Genomic DNA, 19,653 nt, shown 5'->3' on the forward strand with positions numbered 1-19,653 from the left:
GTTCACAGGGCCCTCAGAAGGCTGGAGGCAGTCAGATGGCCTCTTACCATCTAAAAGAGCTTTTGAGCTGGACTGAGGAAGAGCTGGCCTGAGGAAGAGCTGATAGGGAGGCCTTGGCTGAGGAAAAGGAGTGGAGAGAGTTCAGGTTTTGGTGTGTGTGAGTGGGGTAGACCTCTGTCCCACCCTGCAGAGCTCTAAGCCATTGCTGCTTTTCTTACAAAGATGGTGACACTTTTCCTACAGTGAGTGCCTACTGATGCTCTAGCCCTTATCAATCTAGGTTAGAGTTCTGTTTTCTCCAGACCATAAGCCTTCCCAAGAAATGACCCCTTCTAAGTGTTCTCCAGGTGCACAGTGGCTGGGAACACAGATGAGTAAAACAGACACACAGATGGATGCTTTGGTGAATTGTTCAAACCATGTCCAGCTTCTGTGGTCCCTTCCCGGTGGTAGGGCTGATAGGTCCAGGGTCTCCCTCTTGCATTCTCTGTGGCCTGGCTAGCTGGGTCCCTTGTTTGGAGGGCAGAGGGGCTAGGTAAAGATCCATTTTCTCAATCCAGATGATAAATAACCTGGAAAGTATGTTGGGGGGAGGTCAGGGGTGGTGATGGACAACACATCCTGAAATTGCTCATTAGGAGGGTACCACCCACACAATGCCATTGGCTCCCTCTCCTTGACCTGTTATTTTCTTCTACCCCTAATTTCACCCTCCCCCAGTACAACTCAGTAATTCATCCAAAATTCTGAATATGTTAGGTTCCTTGCTCTAAACCCTTCTATGGCTCCCTGCTTCCCTCAGGATAAAATCTAGGTACTTTGTAGTGGCCTGCAGCACTCTGCCCATTCATCTGGCCTTATCTTTGGCTTCTGCTCACTGCAGGTACTTTCTGATTTCTAAGTTTTTGGCAATCTGTTTTCTGCCTGGAACCATCTTCCTCACTTCTTGGCCATCTTTCCAATTCCTACTTAGTCCTGTGGAAGCCCTGTAACCCCAGTGGAATTATGAACCTTCTTGGAGATCCTGGCACAAGCCTAATCTCTTCACACAGTGATTATAGATTTGCTGTCCTCTCCCCCTCTCCTGAAGGGAGACTAATTTATCTTTGCTTTCCTAGGTTCAGCACAGGTATGGGTACAGAGCACTCAGCAGGAAAAGTTTTCTGCCCAATCCAAGATGAACATCTTATCTGCTCTGGACATTACCTGTCCTCCTGACTTGAGGCCTAGTTAGGCCTTCCCTAGGGCTCAGGTATCGGTCCATATATTGAAACCTTTCTGCAAAGCACTCCACTTTGCCCTCTTCTCCTTTTTGTGGGAGAGCTCCTGGGCCTTTGCACCTGCACCCAAGGCCGAGACCTAGTGCCCTGAGTTCCTACGCAACATGCTTCTATTGATACTGTGCCCTTTGGGGCCTAGAGCTAGGGAAGTAGGTCACCGCTCCTTCTCCCAATTCTCAAGCTCCCAGTCCACCCTGCCTCTTGGAGTCCTAGGTAAACAATCCAGGCTCAGCGTCCCCTGGCACAGCTTCCACCCCAGGCCCAGGAGGAGGCGTCTTGGGTCTCAAGGGAAGACAGTCTCGCTGGGGAGGAACCGAGAGCGAAAAACAGTTCTTCAGACAGTGTCACTTCCTCTCCACTAACAAACCACTCATTTTGGGTATCGGGCCCTCCTTTCACGGATGTGCACCGGGATGCTGAGGTCTCCGAGCCCGTGAGTGGTGCGAGTTAACGACGGGCTTTCTGGTTCAGTCGGCTTACAGCAACGGGCAGACTTTGCCCATGGGGCTCTGCCGAGTCCTCTAACGCGCTGGCTGTCCGCCAGGGAGTAGTTGCCCCTAGCCGACGCGGACAAAGGCGCCGCTGCCGGGAGCGGGCCCCGCCCCGAAGGGGTGGATCTGCATCGTTGAGGAGCAGAGACTCCGGACTCCTCGCGCTGCGCAGGTCTCCTCGGACTCCGCCCCAACCGAGCTGGAAGCTCAGCGGGCCTCACCCCGGGCTCCGCCATTAGGGTTGGGGTGGCGGGATAAGAGTGTGAGTGGCGTTCACGTAATACCCCTCCGGGGCCCTGACACCTTCCCCAAACCCAGCCATTAGAGTAACATTTCAGCCGCCCTTCACCGAAGCCATAACCATATTCGACGTGAGCTCTGCCCAGTAAGGAATGGGATCTTCGATTGGCGGGTGGATTGGATTGCATTCAATCCAATAACAGAGGGCTATCTGCCTCACACGCGGGTGTAGGGCCCTGGTTTAGAAGTTGAGGAAAGGATAGCGGCCGAACTACAACTCCCAAGAGATACTGGGGTTATCCAGCGCTCCTTATGCACGTGACTTCCTTCTCCCGGAGAGGGAATCACGCGGTAGGCCGTTGATGGGGCGGAGCCATTGGGCTAGCAGGGGCGCTAGTGGCCTATGCGCAGCACGCTCTGATGGGCGCGCGGTAGGGGGCGGGGTTAGTCGTGCAGCCCTGCGCGGCAGCGCGCTGGCTGAGGCTGCTGTTGGGGGGCGGGGAATATCAGCTAAGGCGACCGTGGCGGCTTAGGCACCAGCGACGGGTTGTGACGGCGGCTCCTGGTGCGGCTCGGCGCGTGGCCAGCTCTCAAGTTCGGAACGGAACGCTCGGTGTCACGGTCCCCTGCGCGGAAACTTTGCCGCAGAGCCGCGACCTCCTGGCCCGAGCGGCCGGGCATGAAGCGGCGCTGAGGAGTTGCCGCCGCCGCTGCCGCCGCCTCCGTCGCCGCCGCCGCCAGAGGAGGAGCCGCAGCACCCTGGGCCACGCCGATGACTACTGCAAACTGTGGCGCCCACGACGAGCTCGACTTCAAACTCGTCTTTGGCGAGGACGGGGCGCCGGCGCCGCCGTCCTCGGGCTCGCGGCCTGCAGGTGGGTGCCGGGCGGGGCGGGACCGAAAAGCGTCTCCTCTCCTCGTTCGCAAGAGCTCGCCGCTTCCCTGGTGGCTTGGTTGTCTGGGGCTTAGTAATATCGTGTGTGTGTGTGTGTGTGTGTGTGTGTGTGTGTGTGTGCGCGCGCGCGCGCGCGCGATGAGCGAAGAGCGGATTTGTGTGTGTGGGTGTGGGTGTTAGTGTGTGTTTGTGCTTGCGGTGAATGAAGAGCAGATTTAAATCGCTTGAAGAGTTGTGTGGGTCGCAGCGACGTGGAAGTGGTCGCGCGCGGGCTTGGCTGGATGCGAACTAGTGGGGAACTCGACTCCGGGACTCCTATGGCCAGTGGACGCCTGCGGTTTGGAGGCTGAGGGTCGGGGCCGCTGCCCAAGTGGTGTCTGCTTGTCGTTGCTTTGCCTGCGTGGTGCGGAGAAAAAGCTGACCCTGTGAAGTGTAAGCGCACTTAACTTTTCAGCTTTTTTAATATTTTTTGTTTTAAAGATGCACATTCTTGAGGTGTAGGAGTTCTCTGAAATTCGTGCACATGTCTGTTTAAATATGCTTTCTTAGAGTAATGCCATCGTGTTAACACTTGGGCAAGTTTATGGCCCACATTTAATTCGAAGTGTAACTATAACGGGTCTTTTCTGAAAACTACATTTCTTGAGCAGAGTGTTTTGAAAGATTAAGAAAAGTGGGGTGCCCTGTTCATAATTCTAGAAAGTTCTGGGAGTCAGTTTTTATTTTAATTAAAAGCCCACCTCAGAAGATGTTTTAAAGGAGGTCGTGAATTGGGAAGGTTGAACACCGTAATGCTTGGAGGTCAGACCAATCAGGAAATAGAAACAGGATGGCTGGGGACTTAGAGCTCTCCTGTGACCTGGTTTGGAATACTGTGGTTCATTAAGTTCAGTTTCCCTATTTCATATGTAGACGAACTTCAAAAGAGATGGATAGGATTAATCCTTATTCTTTCTGGGTATTAGTTGAGTTACTTCATGATCATATTGATGTTCAGTAGACTGTTCAGTTGAGTTGCAATGAAAAACATGCCTAAACGTGAGGCTTAAGGATTCTCTGGACGGTATTGTCTTATTAGTCCTTTTAGTCTTCATATGTTGTCTTTTTAGCATAATTATTTCAGCAAAATACATTTATTTCAATTCCACTGACATTACTTGAGCACCTTGTATGTTGAAGATACTGTTAGGCACTTTGTAGTGTTATGATGGGTGCAAAAAAGGACTGAAGGGCCCTCAAGGAGCTTGGGAAATGGGAGAGGGACATATAACCCAAGTAATTCTGCTTCCAGGCAGACTGAATGGTGGTGTGTGTTATAACATAGGCACAAATGGGAAAGTGACATGTGTGGAGAGTAGTGGCACTGAATTATGTGTTTAGGTTATTGAGATTTAACAAAGTAAAAACAACTTGTTTTAATGAGTATTTTTATTATAAGAAAATAAATAGTTGATGTCTGCAAACTTTTACTGAGGACAAATGTGATTAGAGCATGCTGTAAAGCAAATTCATGATCAATAAAGTAGTATTCTCATGTAAGTAGGAATTGTATGTACATCCAAAGTATTGGACAGCATTTAAAGCTATGAAAACAGCTTTTTAAGAGATTATTTTTGCCATGAAACTCTCCAAACCATTTTGGTATTAAAATGGGTCTAGTAGGTGTTAAGGTTTGAAACCTGACTTGTAACTGAAATTCCCAAATTTAAACTTGAATAGTTTCATTTGACAAAAAGTCCACTTTAAAATATTATGGCAGCTGTTTTTAAGTGTTCTTTCTTCTTCAAATTAAGATGAAATATACATGACATAACCATTTTAAAGTGAGCAATTCAGTGACATTTAGTGCATTGACAGTGTTGTGCAACCACTTCTATCAGGTTCCAAAACATTTCCATCACTCCTGAAGGAAATCCCAAACCTATTTAAGTAGTTGCTCCTCATTCTCCCTTGTCCCTTCCTAGTCCTGGCTTCCCAGTCCCTAATACGGGATTTGTTTGTATGGATTTACCAATTCTGGATATTTCATGCAAATGGAATCATACAAATGTGGGCTTTTGTGTCTGGCTTCTTTCACTTAGCGTGGTATTTCATGGGTCATGCATGTTGTAGAATACAGCAGTACTTCATTCCTTTTTATGGCTGAATATTTTATATATACCTCATTTTATCCATTCATCCATTGATGGGCATTTGGGCTGTTTCTATCCTTCGGTTATCTTGACTAGTGCTGCTTTTAACACGTAGCAGCTAAGTTAAAAATTCTGCTGGGCAGGATGTTTTGTATATTCAAAACTACTTGTTTGCAAAATTAGTTTTCATTTTATTTTATTTTTTAAAATTTATTCTTAAAAAAATTTTTTTTAATCTTTATTTATTTTTGAGAGAGAGACAGCGTGTGAGCAGGGGAGGAGCAGAGAGAGAGGGAGACACAGAATCTGAAGCAGGCTCCAGGCTCTGAGCTGTCAGTAGTTCACGAGTTCGTGCCCTGAGTCAGACTCTGTGCTGACAGCTCAGAGCCTGACTCAGGGCTCGGACTCACGAACTGTGAGATCATGACCTGAGCTGAAGTCGGACATTCAACCGATTGAGCCACCCAGGCGCCCCCAAATTTATTCTTAATTTACTTATTTATCTTTAGAAAGGGGGAGGGTAGCGGGAGAGAGAGAGAGAGGGAGGGAGAATCCCAAGCAGGCTCCACACTATTAGCGTGGAGCCTGACACGAAACTCGAACTCTTGAACCAGGAGATCATGACCTGAGCTGAAATCAAGAGTCATTTGCTTAACCAACTGAGCCATCCAGGAGCCCCACGTTTTCATTTTAATAAGCATAATTAGAGTGTGTAGTTTGAAGGAACTAAGTGGATTAACTGACATGCTTTTAGGATGATAATATGCAGTACTGTGGGCCATGAGAATAAAATTGCTTGGTAGAATTCAGATCAATGTTGGGTTATATCAGTGTGTTTACTTGTTTTTGGATTCTTTTCCTCACTGGATTGAAAGTTCCATGAAGGCAGGGATAGTGTCTGTATCTTGTTCATAGTTATATGATTGGTGCCTAGCACAGTGCCTTTATCATAAGAGTGGGCACCCAGTATTTGTTGAATTAATAAATACTCCTTCTTAAGTTTTGAGTCATTGCTCACTTTTTTTTTTTTTTGTGGTAGAGGAAGTTAATGAGACTTGTTTCAATTCTTTGGCTTTTATCAGTCAGTTCCATAAGACAGTAGATCTTGGTAATTTTGGCAGCAGGTTTTCCATCTGTCTGAGGGTGTAAGAGTCCTTGTATCACCTCTAACTTTCCATACAGAAGACTTTTGAAAAATATTTGGTGGAGAGGATAATGGACGGGAACTGAGGACAAGCTAAGGGGCCGAATTAGTAAATGTCCTAAGAGCAAGCTTGTTAAAAGTACACATTAGATGATTTGATACTTGATAATGTTGGATACATTTATGATTGACTTTTTAAAAAAAAATGCTTGTTTAGTTTTGAGAGAGAGAGCAAGGGGGTAGGGGCAGAGAGAGAGAGAGAAGAGAGAGAGAGCAGAGAGAGAGAGAAGAGAGAGATTAAGACCCTGGAGTCCTTAGCCTTTTTCTTTCTCTCTCTCTCTCTCTCTCTCTTTTTTAATATGAGGTCAGTGCTAGTTTTAATTTTTCAGTTAAAAATGAATCAGAGGCGCCTGGGTGGCTCAGATGGTAAGCATCCAACTTCGACTCAGGTCATGATCTCAACATTTCCAAGTTTGAGCCTTACATCAGGTTCTGTGCTGACAGGTGAACCTGGACCCTGCTTTGGATTCTTGTCTCCCTCTCTCTCTGCCCCTCCCCTGCTTGTGCTCTGTCTCTCTCTCTCTCAAAAATAAACATTAATATATATATACATATATATACATATATACATATGTACATATATATATATGTACATATGTATATGTATGTATATATATGTATATATATGTATATATGTATATATATATAAATGAATCTAACTATTTTAAGTTTTTTCTTAATAACCTAGCTTCAAAATGAAGACATACTTCAATAGTAAATAGAGAATTTTAAATTGATAAGTGTTTCATGTATTTCACTAGCATTATTTGCCATTATAAAGGGCAGCCTCTCATGCTTTATGTATTTATTTATTTATTATTTGTATATCTCTAATTTAGTTTGATGTCATAATTTTTCACATTCAAAGTTTCACTCTCAGGGTTTGGTTCGTTGTTAAATACTGACTCTCTAGTCCTGAATGAGAGTCACTGGGAGGAGTGTGTGCTGTATACTGACTGCATAATATCTTTCCTAATGTTGCTTTTTTAAGAGGGAGAAATATCGTGGATACAATATGTATTTTTATAAGAAATTTGCTTTAGGATAGGAAGTGTAATTTCATCAGATAGCACTTCAGTACACAACTTTTTTCCCATATAAAGTTGAGGAACTTTTCCTAGATGATTGTCATAGTCTTTATTTTATTTTATTTTTTTAATGTCTATTTTTGAGAGAGACAGAGCATGAGTGGGGGAGGGGTAGAGAGAGAGGGAGACAGAATCTGAAGCAGGCTCCAGGCTCTGAGCTGTCAGCACAGAGCCCAGTGTGGGGTTTGAACTCTGGAACTGCAAGATCGTGACCTGAAGTCGGACACTTAATCTACTGAGCCACCCAGGTGCCCCTATTGATAATTTTTAAAGTGTTTGTTTTATCCATGTTAAATGAGATGATGTATTTAAAGCTCTTAGCACAGTTCTTGGTCCAGTAGTACTCATTAAGTGCTGGTAGTTAACATTTCTTAACACACACACACACACACACATCCCTGATGATAGGTTATTTTTTATTTCCTCTTCTTCCCTAGACCCTTTTCCCTATGCTAAACTAAAACACTGAGAGAGAATAGGGGCAGATAGGAGATCCAGTTATTTAAACCTTACTTAGGTAAGTTGAAATATTTGTCATAGACTTTTGTATTTTATCTTTTATTCTTTTTGTTAACCTCATTTGTCATATCTTACTAAATAAAAGTGCTGAAGGCCACTAGCTTTTATATTTTTCTAGTGTCTTGAATCAAATTGTTACTCAGTATGGTGTGAAAGTTGGTAGATTTGCTACCCATACTAAGTATAATTGGATATTTAAATCAGTATGAAAAAAGGGAAGTTACTTCTCTGGTTTCCTGTAGAAATTTAATGGTATGTTTGTACAGCACGTTAGGTAGTGTATAGAGGAGATGTTTACTGGTGAGCCTTACTTTCATACCATAGGTCAGCTTTTTCTTTAGTCTTGAATGTAAGTGAGAATATGTATTTGGTGATTGCATCACTGATAAACATTTCAGCATTTCAGTTGGAAGAATAACTTAATATTCTGTTTGACACTTTCCCTGATAAGGGTAGATGTTCCTGGGGGCATTAGCAGAATTTTGTGATGGAGGTTAATGAATAAATGTAGTTGAGTGAATATGGGGAAAATTGAAGAAAAAAAATTTCAATGTCACATGTTGTGTTGAAACTTCAAAAATGGAAGAGCATTGCTATACCTGCACTTTGTTAGGTTTTCCGTTTGCCAATACAAAAGGGATATTTTGGAATATATTCTAAACTATTCGTAGAGGTAATACTGTAGTAGTTATATTACCTAATATAACAATTGAGTATTACATACATGGTCAAGAAATTGTAGGAGTTTTGTAAGGCCTGTATCTTAGGCATTTAAAGTCATTTAAGTTATTAATTTAGCGTAAGTTGTAGAATCAACTTACTATTATGACTTGCCTTTTCTGGGGCAACCAGTAAACTTTGCCAGTAATTGTATATATTTTTATTGAGGGCAAATCCCAAGTCCTGCTTTTGAGTTTTGCTCTTTATTTACTTTTTCAATGAGATGTGATCACAAGGACATTTCAGAGAAAATAATAAAATACTGATATATAAAAATGGATACCTATTAAGAGAAAATATGCAGTTGTGTTACTGATGATGAAGTTTAATGCATCCTTTACTTTCCTTATTAGTATTGAGTAGTTGGTGATGGTGATAATGATGGTAGATGATGATGGTGATGTTTTATTTTAAATAAGAGGTGGGGTTGAGGAAGCCATAATACTGTGAAGTCAGTCGCATTACTCTTAAGAGATAGGAAACCTGAGTAGGTTGAGTCACATTTGATAGTAAGCTGTAGTTTGCTCACAGCAGTAACATAAATAAGGGAGGTGTTGTCTAAAGCTGTCCTGGTGGGTCAGGGGAGTAGACACAACCGAGTTGGCAGTAAGCCTGGCTTCTAAAACAAAATCCAAGTCATCAAATTTGCCCAGGCATGCCGTCTGAGGTTCAAGTAACAGTGGAATTTAAGAGGAGTGAGTTTGTTCTTGGAGGCTTAGCAGAGTCACAAACAGGAGTAAGCTTTTTAAAGAGCCATGCGTTTAACTTTAAACATAGTGTGAATCTGCATATATTTTAGCATTTCTGGTAATATTTATATAATTGTATTGCATGACTCTCACCTGCTTGGTACACTTTAGAAGAGAAGAACAATTGGACCTGAAAGATTTAAGTAGTGTGGTTTAGGGGCACGTGGGTGGCTCAGTCGGTTAAGCTTCTGACTCTTGGTTTTGGCTCAGGTTATGATCTCATGCTTTGTGAGTTCGAGCCCCATATCGTGCTCTGTGCTGACAGTGCAGAGGCTGCTTGTAATTCTCTCTCTCCCTCTCTTTCCCTGCCCCTCCCACACTTGCTCTCTTTCTCTCTCTCAAAATAAATAAACTTAAAAAAAAAAAACCTAAAAAGAAACAAATAAATAAGTAAATAGTGTTGGCTATGAACTTTCTTTGAATTGCTAGCTGAAATTTAATCATTGGGACAGTTCTGGTTATCATGTTGGTATTCCTGTGTGTAAGGGAACTACATGTCTGTGAAAGCTAGAAAATCCCAGGTACACCGGAGAAGTAACTTTGAAGCCCCATTTAACCCCAAAATGTAAAGTTTCAGTATGTCTTACATTACAAAAGCAGGTGAGAGTTTAAATTTTTTAAAATGTTTTATTTATTTATTAAAAAAATTTTTTTTAATGTCTTTTATTTATTTTTGAGACAGAGAGAGATAGAGCATGAACGGGGGAGGGGCAGAGAGAGAGGGAGACACAGAATCGGAAGCAGGCTCCAGGCTCTGAGCCATCAGCCCAGAGCCCGACATGGGGCTCGAACTCACGGACCACAAGATCGTGACCTGAGCTGAAGTCGGACGCTTAACCGACTGAGCCACCCAGGCGCCCCTAAAATGTCTTAAATAACTGTTTTTAGTATTTTAAAATAATATTTATAGTTCTGAATTTTGTGTTAAATTTTTATCATCTTTGCTGTTTATTTTAATTAGAAATTAGGATTGTATGAGCTTTGAGATTAATATTAATAACTTCTGGTGATGTTAATTTATATCATTGAAAAATACTTCTTTTTAAATGTTTATTTATTTTTTATAATGTTTATTTATTTTGAGAGGGGGAGGGGCAGAGAGAGGGAGAGAGAGAGAATCCCAAGCAGGCTCAAGGCTATCAGTGTAGAGTCCAACTCGGGGCTTGATATCACTAACCATGACATCATGATCTGAGCCAAATCAAGAGTTGGATGCTTAACTGACGAGCCACCCATGCGCCCCTGAAAAATATTTCTGAAAGCATTTTTTCCTATCAAGGTAATCGTTGGCCAGAACACTTTAATGGACAGTTTGTGAGTTGTACTTAAATGTAAATATTTTTTGGTATTGCTTTGAAGTAAAAAAGGTTGTTAAATAAAAATGACAGGAAAAAAATGACATTCAAAAGTTGTGTTGAAGCTAGCTAGGGGTGCCTGGCTGGCTCAGTCAGAAGAGCATTTGACTCTTGACCTTGGGGTTGTGAGTCTGAGCCCCATGTTGGGTGTAGAGATTACCTAAAAAATCTAATAAACTTAAAAAATTGTTGAAGCTAGATGATGGGTATATGGGAGTTTGTTGTAATAGTCTTTGTATTTTTGTGTATGTTTTTAAATTTCCATGATAGAAAGTTTAAAAAATGGCATTCAGAAACTCTTCAAGTTTTTAAAGTTCTAGGTTAGGATAGTAAAAAAAAAAAAAAATTTCTTTTTTTTTAGTTTATTTTGAGAGAGAGAGATACACGTGCACAAGCAGGTGAAGGGCAGAAAGAAGGAGAGAAAGAATCCCAAGCAGACTCTGTGCCATCAACACAGCCCGATGTGGGGCTTGAACTCACGTACGGTGAGATCATGACTTGAGCCTAGATCAAGATCAAGGGTTGGACACTTCACTGACTGTGCCCTCCAGGCACCCCAGGAAAAGTGTTTTAAAATAGCATTGTGAAGTTAGTGAGATTTGGTGTTGCGTGTAATTTTTTAAAAAACTGGTTTAACAAATAAATAGGATAAAAATTAGTTGTGGTATATCTGATTTACAAAACTTATTTCACTCTTTAATTAGTAGTAGGATGGTGAAGTGAGTTAGTATACATAAATAGGAGGTGAATGGATCTTATGGTATGCTTTTAAATAGGTATTTTTTGGGGCGCCTGGGTGGCTCAGTCGGTTAAGCGGCCGACTTCTGCTCAGGTCATGATCTCGCGGTCCGTGAGTTCGAGCCCTGCGTCGGGCTCTGTGCTGACTGCTCAGAGCCTGGAGCCTGTTTCGGATTCTGTGTCTCCTTCTCTCTCTGACCCTCCCCCGTTCATGCTCGCTCTCTCTCTCTGTCTCAAAAATAAATAAACGTTAAAAAAATTTTTTTTTTAAATAGGTATTTTTTAATTTTTAAAATGTTTTCTAACTGTGGGCTCAGAATAATTCACTTATTGTTTGGTAATTTAAGGGCCTGAAATTGTTTTTTAAAATGTTAATGTTTGATCATATTGCTTGTATCTATCAGTCTAATATTTATTAAGTACTGTCACTTTCCTTGAACTTTTAGATTTATGATGAAATTAAACTACTGAACTTGGTCTTAATTTTAAGACTAGATTTTTAAGTTTACTATATAATTGATAGAGATTAACTCACAAAAATAATTGACATATAAAATCTTCTGATTTGTGAACATTTCAGAGCAAACAGGATCCGAAATTTATGTCTTACATCTTGCCATTTGTGAGATCATATTGGATACTAAAGGAATAGAAGTAATAAACTTGTCCTTTATAAAAGAAAACCCTTTGGGGAAAATAAAGTTTCATCTAAATGCTACTTTTTCATTTTTTATTGCAACATAAGAGTTTCAAAGAAGCTTGATATTTTTCTATTAAATTCTTTATAGTTTTCATCTCCTTTCAGTAGAGGCTGTTCAATAAAAATGACGTTTGGATTCATGAAATTTTCTCTTCATATTTTATTCCTCCAAAATCTGTTTTGAAAGTCGCAGCTAAGGGCATCTTTGATTCCTGCTCCTTGCTTGCATCTATAACCTGCTTCCACACTGGTCTTTTTCATTATGCTCTACCTGTTTTATATCCCTCACTCTGTATGTTAATAACAAGTTTGTCATCTTTAATTTTATTCATCTCTTTTAAGTCCCAGTGTGAAATCTTTCCCTGAACCCATTTATCTGAATTGCCTCTGCCATCCATGTGCCTTTCTCTTTTGAGTCACTCTAAAAATATTATTTTGAGGTAGTGCTGAGCTAGGTCTAAGTTCTAGATTCCTGTTTGTTGCTGGTTGTGTGACACTGCTTAAAAAGCACAGGATAGTTTTAGGCTAATTCAGTCCTTTCGTTTTATAAGAGAGGAAACTGAGGTTTAAGTTTACTTGTCCAGGGTTATTTAAACAGTTTCTAAAAGGAAGATCTGAGGACCTGACTCCTATTCCTTCATTCTTGTCTAGTAAATTGCTTGATTTCTGCTTGAAAATTATAGAGTTGTTTTTGCACGGCTTATAATTTTGATCATTTTGGTAACTGTTCCTATTTTGTTAGTGTTCTATTAGGTAAGTACTTAATTTAATTGAGTACCTGTTGTATGCAAGATATTTTTATGTACATTATTTCTAAGTCTTAGGATAATCTGAAGAGGTGTGTGTTACTTCCGTTTTATACCTGAGGAAACAGAAATGCCAGATTTGAGCATTTAGATAGTGGAAGATTTGGCATTTGAACCCTTTTTTTTCTCCCTCCTCCCCCCCCCCCCCCCCCCCCCCCCCCCGCCCCTCCCTCGGCTCTTTCTCCTATGCCTCTCACCTCTCAGAGCTGAAGTACAGAAATAGTCAGTTTTTCATTTGATGAAACCAAGACTCATGGTGAAACAGGGCTTACAAGTTACATATGTGTTCTTGTGACTAGATTTTCTGCTTTTGGCTCAGAATGGCTGCTTGAGAGATGATGCTTCTACTCCTGCCTGCTCTAGAAAAATGGTATAGCATTACAGCCAGATCAATAGAAGGTACTGCACAGCTAACTGTGCTAGGCCCAAATTTAGCCGTTAGGCCTCTTTTCTTTGCTTCCTTGCAGACCTGGAGGTCAAGAGGTCATGTTGTTCTAGGTTTTCAAGTAATGAGGATTTGGCCTTTCTCTTTGGCAACTCCCTCCCGTGTTGTCCTGATTAGGGTCTGATTTGTGACCTTTACAGGCTATTTTGCGCTTATGATTTAAAATGTAAAGCATTTTTCGATTAGTCATCAGAATTGCTCTAAACTGAAATGAGGGAAAAGTTCAGAATTTAAAAAATGTGAAATTACTAGTTAGGGCAGTTTTTTTTTGTTGTTGCTTTAAAAATTTAAAAAAAAATTTTTTTTAACATTTATTTTTGAGGAAAGAGAGAGAGAGAGACAGAGCGTGAGCGGGGGAGGGGCAGAGAGAGAGGGAGACACAGACTCCTGGCCCGGAGCTGTCAGCACAGAGCCCTACATGGGGCTCAAACCCACTGACGGTGAGATCATGACCTGAACTGAAGTCAGACAGATGCTTAACCGAGGGAGCCACCCAGGTGCCCCAGGGCAGTTTTTTTTTGGTTGTTTGTTTTAAGTTTGAATTTTGCTTTCATGTGTTCCAAAAGATATGTACATACTATTTTTTTTTTTTTGGTTGAATTTAGAACCTAAATAAAAACTGATGTACCTTCTATAGCCACTAACACTGATTCACATTTTTTTCCTTGATATTTTGGTCAGTTTGCCATCTGTCACTTACTCTTATCTCTCAGGATCAGCACTGCCTTTTGGGCTTGTTTTTGTCTACTACCTGTTTGTTTTTACACGCACCCAATTGTCTCTGAGCTTTACCAGAACTCTACTTTTCAGAGCAAAGGCAAGAAAGCCTTTTTGTTACATTACTTAGTAAATGTTGACTGATCACTGTTTTGAAACTTTGTTGACTTTTATAATTTGATCACTATTTGAAAGAAATAGTAATACTTTAAATACTAGTTTACATATAAACAAAATATATTTGGTAGGGGAAACAGACATAAACCCGTGGAATCTTTCTAAGAGCGAGGAAGGACTGTTCCAGAAGCCTACAGCAAACTTAACCTCTCATTTCATTGACCAAAATTGGGTTACATTCCCTTTCCTAAATTAGTCACTGGTAAAGACCGAGAGAATTATTCTTAGCCAACCAGGCCCATCCCTTGGCCTGGTTGACTTCCCCTGAAGCGCAGGGTACATGAGAGAGGAGTGGATGCATGGAAGAACAGATATTAAGGAGGAAGGGGAAAATGGAGGGGGAAGGGAGGATCAACCAAAAGAATACTCTGCACTTTGTTAGCAGTTGAAGAACTTTATTATTATTATTTTAAATGTTTATTTTTGAGAGAGAGAGAGAGAGAGAGAATGACCAAGCACAAGCAGGGGAAGGGCAGAGAGAGAGAGAGAGCGAGCGGGGGGAACAGAATCCAAAGCAGGTGCCAGGCTTTGATCTGTCAGCACAGAGCCTAATGCGGGGCTTGAACCCACTAACGGTGAGACCATGACCTGAGCCGAAGTCGGATGCTCAACTGACTAAGCCACCCAGGTGCCCCTAGCAGTTGAAGAACTTTAAAATGTAAATGCAACTTTTACTGTGCAGTTACTTTTTCTGGCACATGCTTTTTTTCTTGCTTTGTCAAAGTTCTTGGGGTGGACATGGAAACTCCTATAAATGCAGAGAAAGAATGAGTTATGGCTAGTAGGTTTTGGTGGCTTGGTGTCTGATAAGTGGGATATGTGGGACAGCAAATTCATGTTCCTTCTGTTCAAGTGGAATTGGGTGGCTGTGCGGACATACAGAAGCATAAAGACAGTCACCTAGTTAAACCAATCCTGATTTTTCAAAATTGCATAGGTTAAATGTTTTATTTCACTCTTTGTCTTTAAGACTAGTCTGAAAGGAACCTAGCATTTGTTAAGTGGTAAAATAGAAGGATGTGCACTGGGAAGAGAAAGTAGAAACCAGACAGGAACATTATATAAGATTTTAGAGTAACTGAGAGGGAGGGGACCTTAAAACCATTAGCTGAGTAAATGTACAAAATCATTCAATCTTTTAACGAAATTTATTATATCAATATTATGTTTGAATATGGTTCGGTTTATTGGAGCAGACATGTAAATGAACACAACAATATCTATATAATACAGGTACAGAGAAGGTCCTCTAAAAGCATAAATGAGAAAGAGCTTAACTTTGAGAGGTCAGTGAAGAGGTTACATTGAGCTGAATCCAGTAGAATGAGTTTTATAGATAGATAAAGGAGGCAAGTATATTTCAGGTTCATTGATGACCAGATCCAGAGACCCAAGTTAGAGAGAGAGTCCTTTAATTTGGAAAGGTTGAAGATCAGTCTATAGTATCCAGATTTGGTCTGAGAAGGAGAGCCTTGTATGCCATAATGAAGAGTTTGGATATGAGAATGAAGATAGCAGGGAGCCACTGAAGGATTTGAAACTGGGTAGGAATGCCAAATCTGTGGCTTAGATCACTGGGCTACAATGGATCATGGATTAAGGCAGGAATCAAGGGAGTGGGGTGGGTGGGGGCAGCAAATGTATCTGAGAAATAGTTAAGGGCAAGGGAGTAGAGATGGCAAGGTGGAAATAAAACTGAAATAGATTTAGGGGAAATAAATCAGTAGGACCTGGTATCCATTGAATAAGGAGAGGAAGGAAGCTAGATTATTTCTGCTTTTCTAGTTCAGGTCAGTTGTGGTAGGGAAAGAAGCAGATTTGGAGGTGGAGAGAGGGAAAGGTGATTCCATTTAATAAAATGTGCTAGGCATTATGAAAAGTCTGTGAGGCTTATATACCATTTTACCTGGGTGATAAATGGTGGAGAAGAGACTAGACAAAGTAAAAAGGGGGTTTGGGCTTCCGGGCGTGGTGGTGTTAGTTGAGGGAAGGCGATTGGGAAATGTATGATAAATAAGGGTTGTTTAGTAAGATTTGTTAAGCAGATAAGAGTGCTTCTCTTCCTGGTACTGAAGAGGAGGAACACTTACAAATGGAAATTTATATCACCTTGGTGAAGGAAAATTTATGCCCTGCGTTTAGGCAGAAAGGGAGAGGGCAGAGTTGTTCCTGTGCTTGGTGTTTTTTAATTGCCTTCAGCTCAAATAATCCTTACGCCAAAGTGACATATTTGGGGTGGTATATTCTGATCTCCTGTAATACTTATTTAAAGTGTACAGTCTGATAAGTTTTGACACGTGTATCTATGAAACTTTTCCCACATTCAAGATAGTGAATATATCCATTACCCCCAAAAGTTTCCTTGTGTCCCACTAGTGGTCATTCCCTCCCACTCACCTTTCCTCTTTACCCAGATAACCACTGAAGTCACTATAGAAAACATGTAAATGAAATCATGGAGTATGTACTTTTTTTCTTGGTCTGACTTCTTTTATTGGGCATTGTTATTTTGAGATTCTTTCATATTAAAGAGTATATCAGGTCGTTTTTATTGGAAAGTAGTTCCATTGTATGTGCATATACCACAGTTGTTTATCCATTCACCTCTTGATGTACTTTTGGATTGTTTCCAGCTATTGGCTATTACAAATAAAGCTGCTGTGAACATTCATGTATAAGTATTTATGTGAACACATATTTCCTTTACTCTTGGATAAATACTTAGGAACAGAATGGTTGGATCGTATGATAGGTGTAAGTTTAACTTTATGAGAAACTGTCAAACTGTTTCCACTTCAAAAGTGGATGTATCATTTTACATTCCTGTTAGTGGAAATGTACATTTGTACATCCTCACCAGCATTTGGTATTGTCAGTCGTTTTAATTTTAGGCATTCTAATAGGTATGTAGTAGTATCTCCTTGTGGTTTTATTTTATATTTTCCTAAGGACTACTGCTGTTGAGCATCTTTTTATGTGCTTTTTTTTCACCATCTGTATATCTTTTTTCATCAAGTGTCTATTCAGGTTTTTTGCCTATTTAAAAAAACCTTGGGGGCACCTGGGTGGCTCAGTCAGTTAAGCATCCAGCTGTTGATTTCTGCTCAGGTCTTGCGTGGTTCATGGGTTCGGGCCCCACATTGCACTGACAGTGCGGCGCATGCTTGGGATTCTCTCTCTCTTTCTCTCTCTCTCAAAATAAATAAACTTAGGGGCGCCTGGGTGGCTCAGTCGGTTAAGCGGCCGACTTCAGCTCAGGTCACGATCTCGCGGTCCGTGAGTTCGAGCCCCGCGTCGGGCTCTGGGCTGATGGCTCAGAGCCTGGAGCCTGCTTCCGATTCTGTGTCTCCCTCTCTCTCTGCCCCTCCCCCGTTCATGCTCTGTCTCTCTCTGTCTCAAAAATAAATAAAACGTTAAAAAAAAAATTAAAAAAATAAACTTAAAAAAAAAACCTTGAATTTTGAAGTAATTATAGATTCACAGAAAGTTGCAAAAAATATATGTAAGGAGAGGGAGGTTCTGAGAGTCCTTCACTTAGTTTTCCCCAATGATAACATTTTGCATAACTACAGTATAATATCAAGACCAGGAAAATGACGTTGATACAATCCACCAAACTTACTCAGATGTCACTAGTTTTACATGCATTCATTCGTGTGTGTGTGTGTGTGTGTGTGTTTGTATTTGTATGTGTAATTCTGTGTGATTTTATCATGTGTAGATTCATGTAACCACCACCATAATCAAGATACAGAACTGTTCCATTACCACAAAGTTCCATTTCACCCCTTTATAACCACGCCTACTTCCCTCCTTCCTCCCCGCCCCAGTATCTGATTCCTGGCAACCACTAATCTATTCTCCATCTCCATAATTTTGTTTCAAGTAAATGTTATATAAATTGAGTCATACAGTATTTAACCTTTTGAGTTTGGCTTTCATCATTCAGTATAATTCTCAGGTGATCCTTCCAAGTTGTTGTCTATATTGTTTGTTCCTTTTAATTACTGACAAGTATTTTATGAAAGGGATGTATTACAGTTTGTTTAACCTTTTACCCATTGAAGGACACTTGGTTATTTCCTGTTATTGGCTATTATGAATAAAGTTGCTGTGAACATTACTTATATACAGGTTTTTGTTTGAAGTTTTCATTTCTGTTGTGTAAAAGCACAAAAGTACAGTTGCCTCCCAACCTCCAACATGTGAGTTTAGTTTTATAAGAAACTGCCAAAATTTTATATTCCCACCAGCAGTGCACAGATTACCCAGTTTCTTATAATCTTAGGCAGCATTTGGTATTATCACAATTTTTTATTTTAGCTGCTGATGGGTGTGTAGTGTTTTTTCATTATGATTTTAATTTATATTTCCCTAATGACTAATACTATTAAGCATTTTTTAATCATCTGTATATCATTTTTGGTCAAGTGTCCATTCATGTCTTTGCCTCTTTAAAAATTAGGTTGTTTTCAAAAATAAATAAATAAATAAATAAATAAATATATATATATATATATATATATATATATATATATATATTAGATTGTTTTCTTATTGTTTAATTTTTAAGAGTTCTTTACTGTTTTTAGACATCAGTCCTTTATCAGATAGATGTTTGCAAAGAGTTTCTCCCAATGTATGTCTTGTCTTTTCACTAATGGTTTTTTGTAGAAGTTTTTAGTTTTGATGAAGTTTATCAATTTGTTCTTTTATGGATTGTGCTTTTGATGTTATATCTGAGAAATCTTTGTGTAACCTAAGTTCACAAAGATTTTCTCCTAGGTTTTCTTTTGGAGATTTTATAGCTTGGGATTTTACATTTAGGTCTGTGATCTATTTTTAGTTAATTTTTTTCTTTTCTTTTTTTCTTAATGTTTATTTTTATTTTTGAGAGAGAGAAGGGGAGGGAGAGAGAGAGAGAGAGAGAGAGCGAGCGAGCATGCATGAGTGGAGGAGAGGCAGAGAGAGAGGGAGACACAGAATCTGAAGTAGGCTCCGAGCTGTCAGCACAGAACCTGACACAGGGCTCGAACTCACAAACTGTGAGATCATGACCTGAGCTGAAGTTGGACACTTAACTGATTGAGCCACCCAGGTACCCCTCAGTTAATTTTTTTCTGTGTGGTGTGAGGTATGAACCCAAGTTCATTTGTTACTGGATATCCAATTGTTATATGGATATCCAATTTTTCCAGCCCCATTTGTTGAAAAGGCTATTCTTTCTCCATAGCATTGCCTTTGTACCTTTGTCAAAAATAAGTTCACCGTATATGTGTGATTTTAGTTTTGAACTCTGTTCTGTGTTGTACTATGTCTGTTCTTTATTGATACTACACTATCATGATATAACTGTACCTGTATGATAATTAAAAAAATTTTTTTTAAATGTTTATT

At 40.4% G+C, this 19,653-nt stretch overlaps 1 protein-coding gene across 6 annotated transcripts in view; it reads left to right on the forward strand.

Moving 5' to 3' along the window:
- Positions 1-2,483: 2,483 nt before the first annotated feature.
- NFATC3 (nuclear factor of activated T cells 3) overlaps positions 2,484-19,653 on the forward strand; it is a 135,769-nt gene continuing 118,599 nt past the window's right edge. For 5 of the 6 annotated variants that reach the window (XM_053906582.1, XM_053906577.1, XM_053906579.1 and 2 more), the window contains exon 1: positions 2,672-2,886. In XM_053906582.1, coding sequence (XP_053762557.1) covers positions 2,784-2,886 — 103 coding nt within the window. In that variant the 5' untranslated portion in view covers positions 2,672-2,783. Of the gene's footprint in view, positions 2,887-19,653 lie in introns of all 6 variants that reach the window. The other variant, XM_053906581.1, reaches the window with a different exon arrangement.

The sequence above is a fragment of the Panthera pardus genome, unplaced genomic scaffold (assembly GCF_024362965.1).
Source record: "Panthera pardus isolate Hobbes unplaced genomic scaffold, ASM2436296v1 HiC_scaffold_19, whole genome shotgun sequence".
NCBI lineage: Eukaryota > Metazoa > Chordata > Mammalia > Carnivora > Felidae > Panthera > Panthera pardus.